At 37.7% G+C, this 12,288-nt stretch overlaps 1 protein-coding gene across 1 annotated transcript; it reads left to right on the top strand.

The window, feature by feature from the left end:
- The first annotated feature begins 8,124 nt into the window (after positions 1–8,124).
- LOC128596481 (olfactory receptor 10R2-like) lies at positions 8,125–9,066 on the top strand. The gene has a single exon (XM_053606098.1). It carries the CDS (start codon positions 8,125–8,127, stop codon positions 9,064–9,066), a length of 942 nt encoding a protein of 313 aa, XP_053462073.1.
- Positions 9,067–12,288: the final 3,222 nt, after the last annotated feature.

The raw sequence follows: 12,288 nt of genomic DNA, 5'->3' as shown, positions 1-12,288 counted from the left end.
TCATGGACCCAGTTCATGAGAGGCCATGATTTTAGCCAAACTCATGTAAACCACTTAACTCATTTTTTACCACTTTATTGCTGTCTTTCCCCCTTTTAACATTTTGCCACAATGTTTTGTTTTTTATCTGTTTGAAAGGTTGTATATCTCTTCATGGCACAGATTTTACATGCTTTAGCATTTAATTATAATGGCAGGAGAAAGTAACTTGCATCCCTGCTGCTACCTTCTACATCTCCTTAATGAATGGATTTAACTTTCCTTTCAATACTGAATTTCATAAAAGCTTATCATGGCATAAACAGAGAAGCTATCCTGATCAAGACAGCACATACAATTAGCTAGAGTAGTGCCATTTTATGTCATACTAACTTAAAAACTTAGGAGGATCCATTGTTTAGGCTAGAATTCAAAGTTTCCAATTGGAGAATATGTAGACATCAGGAAACCCAAACCCTATGCTAGAGAAGACAATGGAATTTAAGCTGGAAGCTCTAGCAATAGACTTTAAGCATAACACTTTGATCAACTTTCATAAAAAGTGGCTGAGTATAATGTTCAGCAGTAATGTATGTGTATAGAACATTTTCTGCAGCATGCAGGTATTAATTAATATGGTTTTTAGTTATTTTTTCTATCTTTACAGATGTAATTTCCTATTATTCTTTTGATGTATGGGTATCTTGAGTTCCTTTTTGTATTAATAGAAACATGGAAGAATTGAAATTATCTTTTAAAAAAGATTCTGATAAATAATTAATAGAAAAATATCTCTACAGAAACATAATTTGCAGTGATAGAAGAATGGTCACATTGGCCATTATCATACTACAGCCACCATTAAATAAAAGATGGTGGAAAAAACCTGAATTTGTCATATTGGACATGAAATCTTCCCATTTAGGGACTGTTATGTGAGATCCCCATGGAGAATGGTCTTGTGCTGGCCTAGGAACCAAAGAATTTCTATTTGAAAGGACCATAACCTTTTGTCCAATAAGTAACTCTGTCAACCTCTAAATCCCTCTTCCATTTTCACCTGTTACATGAAATATTTCCTGATTTCCATTCTTCAAAACATCACAGCAATTTAAGCTTCATTACACCGCTGAATGAGCTCTGATCAATTGAGGTGATTGTCCTCATTTGATGTCCACATTTTATTTTCCCTACCAGATAGTCATCAATGGGAAAGACAGCTCTTCAAGGTTGGTCACATATTGCATCATGACATCCTCTTGATGTCATTTACACCCCCTCAGTAAGCAACACTCAGTAGTTGATGAATAAATGTCTCTTAACTTTAATAATTGACTGCTCTGCTTAGCTAAGTAGAACATATGAAAGTATTACAATATTTATGTACCCCAAACTTTAATAATTTAAAACAATAAAAATCATTCATTTTTCTTATATTTATCCAAATTGGGGAGGGTTTATGAGGGTGGCTTATCTCTGCTTCATACAATGTCAACTGGGGTGCTCAACTAGGATTGAAGGACCTGCATCCAAGATGGTTCACTCACATGGTTGACAAGATGGTGCTGGCTTATGGCCCACAGCTGAGTTAAGACTGTAGCCTGTGATGGTCAATTCCTCTCCATGTGGCCCTTTTCATGAAGTTCCTCGGACTTTCTCATAGCATGATTCAAGAGTAAGTGGCCTAAGGTGTTTCTCAGTGCTTAAGAAATATCTTAAGATGTTTATTCTGAGGCAATAGTTTCTTGATAGCCCCTGGATCCAGTCAGGCTATAGCAGGTGACTAATGCCAAACTTCCCCCAAATAGATAATAAGTTATCTCTGTTTTACCCAACTCAAATAGCATTTTCCAATCTGGTCTCTGAACCTGTACCAACAGTGGCTTCATGGTCCTTCCACCTTTCATTAATAAACTCCTTAAACCCTTTCAGATTCTTCATACCACCAAGTCCAAAATAAATGGCAAATGCTTTTAGTTTTGGTTACACTAGCACCTTGCTTTTGGGCACCAAATTCTGTTCTCATTATTTATTGCTGTAAAATAAACTATCCAGAACTTTAGTTGCTTCAATTAATAATAATTAGTAATTTTGTACAAGAACCTGAAATTTTGGCAGGGCTCAGTAGAGACAGTTTGTATCTGGTTTATGTGGGTTCAGCTTGAATGATTCATCTGGGCTGAAGAATTCCCTTAAGATTGCTCACTTGTGTAGCTGGTTTGTTTATGTTTGCTATTGGTTGTTGCTCAGTGGGGGCCATGGGCCATTGACCTTGGTTTCTTACCTCATGGATTCATCAAAGGCTTCTTCAGATTTCTTGAGGCATGTTCAAATGTGGGCATTCTAAGGTACAGCAAGTAGCAGCTTCCAGGCTTTATAGATCAGGGTTTATAAACTGATACAGCATCACTCTTAATATAATCTATTGTCCAAGAAATAGTAACTGACCTATCTAGACTTAAGAGAAAAGGACATCTATACTATCTCTCCAGGTGAGAAATATAAAACATATGTGTGGATGTCTTTAATCTTCTGTACGAAAAGAAGGAAGATAAAGTCTGTGGGTAAATCTCCTTACAAAATATTTCTTGAAGATCCAGCCATTGTCCCAATCTCTAATATAACTGAAGACGAAAAAGCCACCAACGAGTTCTTAGTTAATAACTTTGTCTTTTCCCCACTTCCCCACCCCTGCAGCATCTCTGACGTGACTGATCCAGGAGCAGCTCATGTGCGCCCTCAGAGAGGCATCTGTGAGTGTCCAACATCTGCCCATTTGCAGATCAGGTGTGGGAAATCACTGTCAGAAAGAATCAATATACAACCTGAAACAAAGAGAAGGCTGATGGGCTCCACTAAAACTCACACCATGACACTGTCACACTTTCCTCTATAACCCAAACTTTATTTACTTACTCAACAAATATTTACCAGACAAACTCACATTATATTCCAGAACAAACCAGTTTCTTATGTGTCAGAAAGACTCGTGTTGCCTCTGACATTCTAATATTCTGCATTCTGTTCCTCACATCTTTCTTCTTCTCTTCTAGCTTTCATAAATAGGAATGTGTAATGCTTCAAAGAAGAATGTTTTTCTCTAACTTGAGAATGAAAATCTAGAGGCATTAGGTAGGGAACTTCAAAGGAGATGGTTTCACTGAAATCTGTTTTAGCACAAGGTACCTGGAAAAGCTTGATCTCTCTAACAATGTCCCTGGAGAATTTGTAAGAGAAAGCCAACTAATCCTCATGGTGTACTGGAAAGGGCCTCCTCTTTGGCCAGTGGATTCTTATAGGGTATTACTATGGTTCTACTTGCTAATTATGGACAAGTATTGGGCACAATGTGGTAATTAGCTCCCTGTGGAGGTGAGGGTCTCAATTAATCAAGGCATTGAGCTTGTGATTAATGTAAAAAGGAACAACCATTATTGGTGATACTCATTGAAGCCATACCGCAACCCCTAGTGGAGAAAGGAACAGGTGCTACTGTGGAGTAATGTCATTTTCTTATTCTGGTCTAAGGAGTTCCTGGAAGATGCAGCACAACCATGGGACATAATGGCAGTGGGGATACTGCAGGCAAATTTCCCTAGAAACCGTCTCAGAAGTGTCCAGGAATGTCTGAGAAGGAATAAATTGCACTCTATAGGGTTCTAGAACTCTGATTTGAAGAAACATTAAATATTAATATTTATTTAGATACTTTGATTGATTTACTGAGAATAAAAGTGATAGCTGAGTCATTTATTTGTAGGTCAAACTTAAAAATTGTTGTGTTTTCTCACGAGCTGGTCATCTGTTTACCCCTAGTTATAAATAGAAGAAAATAGGAATTGTGATTAAATGACAGAAAGAGCATTAGATACATGTATGCTAAGACAGGAACAGCAAACTTTCCCTGGACACATAAATTTTAATAATTGGCGACTTTAAAAATGTGAAGAATGAGTGGGGTACAGATGAAGGAGAAAGGATATTAGAGGCTGAGAGTTCTCTCTCTCTCAGTGAGTCTTGAAGCACAAAAACATATATAGGAAATGGTATTTCATTGTGATTCCTGTGTGACGAAGATTTAGAAGATGAGGTTATAAATGTAGGTGGGGACAGAGAATCAGCTTTCTTATCCAGCTTAAGGAAACCGGCTTTTCTCTGCAGGTCATGAGGAATTGCTGAGCAGGATATGGTGAAGAATCAATTCACCATTTCCACTTATTAAGAAGGTAATTTCTTGATAATCTGTTTATAAAGATTTTTTCTTTTTTTTTTTTTATTGTTGGGGATTCATTGAGGGTACAATAAGCCAGGTTACACTGATTGCAATTGTTAGGTAAAGTCCCTCTTGCAATCATGTCTTGCCCCCATAAAGTGTGACACTGAATTTATTACTGTACTAATAAATTCAAAATTTGTTGAAAAAAAAAAAAGAAGGTAATTTCATTACCCAAGCACCCTGTGTTTTTTTCTTTTCTTTTCTCCCCCCCATTCTCTCCCCTCTCATTTTCTAGAGCTCCTCTCTCAACTTGTAACACTTTCCTTTCCAGGCTCAAGACACTATCTCCTATTTATCAATGATTTTTATGTTGCATCTCAGGCTGGGTTAAATAAAGCCAAAAACTTCCATGATGAATTTTAATTTCAAATTTTAGTTTCCATACAAGTTCCAAGGATGAATTTGAGATAAATAGATAGCTGACGAAGTGAGGGCTTATAAAGTAGCTATCGAGTAATGTAGCCTTTTATTTCAGGAACTTGAGCTCCCTTTATAGACCTCATCACTGGTAATACCAGGGAATTATCTTATAAAAGAGAAAATGCTCAAAGAAAGGATACCAGGAAAGTGGAAGAGTACAGATGATGTGTAAGGAAGAATGCTAGTGGGGACTTTGTCAGATACATGGTGTGTGTTCGTTATGTGTAAAGTTTAGAGATAAGGCAGTTCAAAACTATGTAGAAACAGAAATAGAAGTAAATCTCTTGGTCTTAGTCCTATTTCAAAAATTTGTGAAGATCTATATTTAAGTAAAAGAGGAATAATAATAGCAATTTAATTACTGGCAAAAAATTGCAAACTCCTCAAAAAAGTGTTTTTAAAATTAAAGCCAAAAAGTTTAGCTAGCAAGATAATGGAGAAGACCATTTGATAATCCAAAATGAAAATATGACAGCAGAAATTTTAATGGATCTTTTATTCTGCTTTCAGAAAATGATGTCAGAGAGATCTTTCATTCCCCAATATTGAAGCAGAATGTTAATGTTACATGCTAGACTAACATTAATGTAACAAATTTGGAAAGTCCCTGGAATCAAATGCTATCTACCTGAGAGTTCTGAAATGACTTACAGGAAAATCCAAGGTCATTGGTCATTTATTTTTCAAGTTTTCAAGAACTTAGTGTATATAGGGCACTGTTGCATGAGTTGGAGATGTGGTTTCTGGTATCTGTCAAGTTACAATTTGTAGAGTCAAAGACAGACTTATAGTACAAGTGCCAAAGTGAGTATGATTTTAGTGATTACTATGAAAACCTAGAGAAAGTGGTATAATGCAATTAGTAATCTGTAGGAAGGATCTGAAAATTAAAAAATGAAAAGCAACAACAAACATAAAGCATGAACTATTTCCAGATTTAAAAGATAGTATGAAAAATGACCTGGTTTTTCAAAATTTCTCAATGCTGAAGTGCTTGTGAAGGCTTATGTACATACATTGACAATTATGAGCCAAAAGGTAGATTTGGGGAAAGTATGAAAACCTAGAATATTTTACAGACAACTGAGGGTCAATTAGCTTGTTAATGTGAGAGGATTTTTCCTGTAGCACCACTGCTTTTGTGGAAGACAGCTCTTATAGGGTTCCCCAGCTCAGAGTGGGGGGGAAAAAAAAACCCAGGAAGTTTATTCATAATGCTAGTGTCCGGCAAGAGATAATTTTTTACAGAAAAGAGGAATGGATCCTAGAAGTATTTGGGAACAAAAATAGATTGAATGTGTAGGATTATAAATTTTTTTTTTTTTTATTTTTTGGGATTCATTGAGGGTACAATAAGCCAGGTTACACTGATTGCAATTGTTAGGTAAAGTCCCTCTTGCAATCATGTCTTGCCCCCATAAAGTGTGACACACACCAAGGCCCCACCCCCCTCCCTCTGTCCCTCTTTCTGCTTTTCCTCCCCCCCCATAACCTTAATTGTCATTAATTGTCCTCATATCAAAATTGAGTACATAGGATTCATGCTTCTCCATTCTTGTGATGCTTTACTAAGAATAATGTCTTCCACTTCCATCCAGGTTAATACGAAGGATTGTTTTTTTTAAATATGTCTTATGAATTTACAGTTTGGATGACTAAGGGTATTTTTGAAACTATTTATTGAGATACAGCTTAAGTAAAGGAGCATATTTGGGCAAGAGGTAGGAGGATAAGAGTGTTTTGATTAAAAAATATATAATTGATTACCAATAATAACTGTGTCAGAGGCCTTAGGGAAAATGTCCAAGGGTTCCTAGTTAGGAATTCAGAGGCACATCCTGAGAAAAGCAGTCTTTTGGCCTCTAAGACAAGTTTATTAAGGGTAAGACATAACAATATGGGTGACCAATGAATGCTGACATGAAACTAAATTATTCTAACCATGTATTTCTGTGGGGACATGTCAGTTCTAGTATCCTATCACAGTTTATAGAGAAATCATAAAGCTAGTTCTAAGACAGTAGTACTTAAAAACCAAATTAGTATTAATGAACAACTGAAGGAAAATGGGTATATAATTTGTTGTAGAAGGGAACTGTGTTATTTAAAAGCAAGCAACACGAAGATGAATAGATGCTTCCCTAGATGGGGAACATACTCCGAGCAGGTGTGTTTGGGAAGCGAACTTTCAGATGCTGGCGCTATTGCTAGTTGATTTATGCGCTAGTAATCAGGACAAAATTATGACCACTTAAAATCGTAATTAAGGTAGATAAAGACTTTTTTTTACAAATTAGATTACAGTAATCTGTTCTTATTTACAGAGGATATGTTCAAAGACCTTCAATGGATGCCTGAAACTGGTTAGTACTGAACACTAAATATGTTCTTTTAGGTTTTCTGTATTTTTTACTATGCATACGTACCAATGATAAAGTTTAATTTGTAAGTTAGGGACAGTATGAGATTGACAATAACAACAGTATAGAATGATTACCGTGCTATGTCAGCTTCAGTATCTTGTGTGTTGGAGTCATTATATGTAAAATAAGGGTTACTTGGACACAAGCCTTGTGGTACTGTCATACCGTGATGCTCAATCTCATAACCTAAACAGTTACTGGGTGACTAACAAGTGGGTAGCACGTAGAGCATGGGTAACACTGGACAAAGGGATGACTCATGCTCTGGGCAGGACAAAGTGGGATAGCTGAGATTTGGTCATGCTACATGGAAAGGCACACAATTTGAAAGTTATATGTTGTCATTTCTGAAATTTTCCATGTAATAGTTTTGGACTGTGATTGATCTCCTGTATTTGAAGCCATAGAAAGCAAAATAGTGGATAATGGGGAGATTATTGTAGTAAAAAATTAAGTGGAGATTACACAAGTCTCCAAGGAGGGGGCCTGAAGGATAGGCTTTATTTGAGCTCATGACTGTACACTTTTTTTTTTTTTTGAGACAGAGTTTTATTTTGTCGCCCTCAGTAGAGTGCCATGGCATCACAGCTCACAGAAACCTCTATCTCTTGGGCTTAGGTGATTCTCTTGCCTCAGCCTCCTGAGTAGCTGGGACTACAGGTGCCTGACACAATGCTCACCTATTTTTTTTTTTTTGCAGTTTGGACAAGGCTGGATTTGAACCTGCCACCCTTGGTATATGGTGCCGGTGCCCTATTCACTGAGCCACAGGTTCTGCCCATGACAATACATCTTATGTGAAAATTTGTTCCCCAACTCAATCATTGGCAGAGAAATAGCAGTGTGGTTATATATCACTGTAGAATAATTTCTGGTTGATTTATAATTCTTATTTCTCTACCATGCCTGTTTCCCATTCCAGCAAGACTGACTAGCTACTTTATGAGGAGAACTCTCCCTGATTCCTCAGTTCCAAAGGTCTTGGGAGCTGATCATATTGGCTTTATTCTCTGGGATTGATGCTTTATGGCTAACTCCTCCTTTGTCACTGAGTTTGTACTGCTAGGTTTCTCCAGCCTGGGGGAATTGCAGCTTGTCCTCTTTGTGGTCTTTCTCTGCCTCTATCTTGTCATCTTGAGTGGAAACATCACCATCATTTCAGTTGTCTACTTGGATCGCAATCTCCACACACCAATGTACTTCTTTCTAGGTGTGCTTTCTATCTCTGAGGTTTTCTACACAATTGTTATCCTCCCCAAGATGCTTACCAACCTGCTGTCTGTGCTCAGGACACTCTCTTTTGTGAGTTGTGCCACTCAGATGTTCTTCTTCCTTGGTTTTGCTGTCACCAATTGCCTGCTCCTAGGAGTGATGGGTTATGATCGCTACGCTGCCATCTGCCAGCCTTTGCGCTACCCCCTTCTCATGAGCTGGAGAATATGTGGACAACTAGCAGCAACTTGTATTGTTAGTGGCTTTCTAATATCCTTGATGGGAACAAATTTGGTATTTAGCCTTCCTTTCTGTGGCTCCAACAAAGTCAACCACTACTTTTGTGATATTTCCCCAGTCATCCGTCTTGCCTGTGCTGAAAGCTATGTCAATGAACTGGTCATCTTCATCTGTGGTGTCCTGGTGCTTGTTGTGCCCTTGATCTTCATCTGCTTCTCTTATGGCTTTATTGTCCATACCATCCTGAAGATCCCATCAGCTGAAGGCAAACAAAAGGCCTTCTCCACCTGTGCTTCCCATCTCATTGTGGTCACTGTCCATTATGGCTGTGCTTCCTTTGTCTACCTGAGGCCGTCAGCCAAATACACATCAGGTAAAGATAGGCTGGTGACAGTGACCTATACCATCATCACTCCATTGTTGAATCCCATGGTATACAGCCTCAGGAACAAAGATGTACAGCTTGCCATTCGGAAAATGTTTGGGAAGACTGGGCTTCTGCTTAAGACTTTTTAATCAAAATACTTTACTTTTATTAAAATTTTAAATTATTTGTATAAATTTAGGGGGCACAAATGCAGTTTTGTTACATGGCACAATGGTGAAGTCAGAGCTTTTAGTGTAACCATCACCTGAACAGTGTATTTCTCTTGATTAAGTAATTTTTCGCCCCCCACCTCTTTTCTACCCTCCCATACTTCCGAATCTCCAACATCTGTTATTCCACACTCTGTGTCCAGGTGAATACACTATTTCGCTCCCACTTATGAATGAGAACATTTGGTATTTGACTTTCTTTTTTTTTTTAATTTTTTATTTTTAATTAAATCATAGCTGTGTACATCAATATGATCATGGGGCACCATACACTTGTTTCATGGAATATTTGACACATTTTCATCTCATTAGTTGACATAGCCTTCCTGGCATTTTCCCAGTTACTTTGCAAAGACATTCACATTCCACATTTGGGAGGGGGATTGAAAGGTATTTGACTTTCTATAATCAGAACACCTTTCAACAGTGCATACATAATTGGGCCAATTGTGTTACTAATTCTTTAAATCATGGGAGTATGTGTTCTATTTATCTGTTTAGCTGTGTGGCTTTGGATGAGTTAGCTGACATTTTAGGCCTTCCTGTTCTCTTATGCAAAGGAGGGATAATATTTTCTTCTCTGAGTTGTAAATATTGAGGGAGATAAAATACCTAGCAAGAAAGGATAACTCTCCCGCTCTCTCTTCTTCCTCTAGACTTATAGTTCTTAAAAAGATCTTAGCAACCATCACCTCTTGCCCTATATTTACTTTTCCTGCCCCAAATCCCTGAATATACTCTTTGTTTAAGGTTTTGTTCAGCTTAAAAGGAGATGTCCAGGCCATAAGGTGGCTTATAGCTATAAACAGGAAAACTGTTATCACACTAATAATTAAATGATTAAAGGTTGGACACTGATTAGGTCATGAATTAAGCTACAATGCTTTTCTGAATCTAAATTTTAATACGTGGAATATAGAAATAATGTAATTTTCCTCTGCTTCATAGGAGTTTTGTTTGTATCAAGTATGAAAGAAAGTATGTGTAAAATGTAAAATTGTATAAAATGTAAGTTTCATGTCAAGCAAGGCTTTGCACAATGCTGTGAGGACCGTTTCTTTTAGATTGTATAAAAAAGTCATTCCGGGTGCCTTTTCTTTTTTTAAATTTTTTAATTTTTTTTTATTGTTGGGGATTCATCGAGGGTACAATAGGCCAGGTTACACTGATTGCATTTGTTAGGTAAAGTTCCTCTTGCACTTATGTCTTGCCCCCAGAAGGTGTGGCACACACCAAGGCCTACCCCCCTCCCTCCTTCCCTGTCTCTGCTTTTCCCCCCCCATGACCTTAATTGTTAATTGTCCTCATATCAAAATTGAGTACATAGGATTCATGCTTCTCCATTCTTGTGATGCTTTACTAAGAATAATGTCTTCCACTTCCAACCAGGTTAATATGAAGGATGTAAAGTCTCCATTTTTTTAAATAGCTGAATAGTATTCCATGGTATACATATACCACAGCTTGTTAATCCATTCCTGGGTTGGTGGGCATTTAGGCTGTTTCCACATTTTGGAGATTGTAAATTGAGCTGCAATAAACAGTCTAGTACAAGTGTCCTTATAATAAAAGGATTTTTTTCCTTCTGGATAGATGCCCAGTAATGGGATTGCAGGATCAAATGGGAGGTCTAGCTTGAGTGCTTTGAGGTTTCTCCATACTTCCTTCCAGAAAGGTTGTACTAGTTTGCAGTCCCACCAGCAGTGTAAAAGTGTTCCCTTCTCTCCACATCCACGCCAGCATCTGCAGTTTTGAGATTTTGTGATGTGGGCCATTCTCACTGGGGTTAGATGGTGGTATCTCAGGGTGGTTTTGGTTTGCATTTCGCTAATATGTAGAGATGATGAACATTTTTTCATGTGTTTGTTAGCCATTCGTCTGTCTTCTTTAGAGAAGGTTCTATTCATGTCTCTTGCCCATTGATATATGGGATTGTTGGCTTTTTTCATGTGGATTAATTTGAGTTCTCTATAGATCCTAGTTATCAAGCTTTTGTCTGATTGAAAATATGCAAATATCCTTTCCCATTGTGTAGGTTGTCTCTTTGCTTTGGTTCTTGTCTCCTTAGCCGTACAGAAGCTTTTCAGTTTAATGAAGTCCCATTTGTTTATTTTTGTTGTTGTTGCAATTGCCCTGGCAGTCTTCTTCATGAAGTCTTTCCCCAGGCCAATATCTTCCACTGTTTTTCCTATGCTTTCTTGGAGGATTTTTATTGTTTCATGCCTTAAATTTAAGTCCTTTATCCATCTTGAATCAATTTTTGTGAGTGGGGAAAGGCGTGGGTCCAGTTTCAGTCTTTTACGTGTGGATATCCAGTTCTCCCAACACCATTTGTTGAATAGGGAGTCTTTCCCCCAAGGTATGTTCTTGTTTGGTTTATCGAAGATTAGGTGGTTGTAAGATGTTAGTTTCATTTCTTGGTTTTCTATTCGATTCCAAGTGTCTATTTCTCTATTTTTGTGCCAGTACCATGCTGTCTTGAGCACTATGGCTTTGTAGTACAGACTAAAATCTGGTATGCTGATGCCCCCAGCTTTATTTTTATAACTAAGAACTGCCTTAGCTGTACGGGGTTTTTTCTGTTTCCATACAAAACACAGAATCATTTTTTCCAAATCTTGAAAGTACGATGGACCACTCCCTATGAAACATAGAACACATGCCACATAAATGAATGGGAAGGACCATCACCATGTCCCACCTGGAGATGCCATCATGGCCTTCCACACTGAATTCATTAAGACGAGTGAGCTACTCAGTCCCAATTTTATTGTCAGACTGTGTAATATTGAAGAAAGAGGACTTTGTTGGGCATCTGGTTGTATTTATGTATAGAAATTTCTCCATCAGTATCTCTGAGGGATGCCAGCCTTCACTGACCTGGCATCAACAACTTCACAAAACTTATACTCAACTCTTTATTTTCCTGCTTTTCTGCTGATGTTTGCCTCTCTGATCTTCCTGCCTTCTGTCCCTTGTGTCACATGATAACCTTAACTCTTACTGACACATGTTTGAGACAGGATGACAATCTATGCCTTTCCACTGCTTATGGGACTTGCATTTCAGACACCTTGCCATCTTGAGTGTGGTCCTCTAGATATGTGCAGATGATTAACAGTCTTTTAAAAAACATAGTAA

The sequence above is a fragment of the Nycticebus coucang genome, chromosome 10 (assembly GCF_027406575.1).
Source record: "Nycticebus coucang isolate mNycCou1 chromosome 10, mNycCou1.pri, whole genome shotgun sequence".
NCBI classification, from domain to species: Eukaryota; Metazoa; Chordata; class Mammalia; order Primates; family Lorisidae; genus Nycticebus; species Nycticebus coucang.
The sequence above is the reverse complement of the archived record's forward strand: the minus strand, read 5'-3'. Positions and strand labels throughout refer to the sequence as shown.

Coding starts and splice junctions, on each gene's coding strand:
- LOC128596481 (XM_053606098.1), top strand. CDS start 8,125: ATGGCTAACTCCTCCTTTGTCACTGAGTTTGTACTGCTAGGTTTCTCC.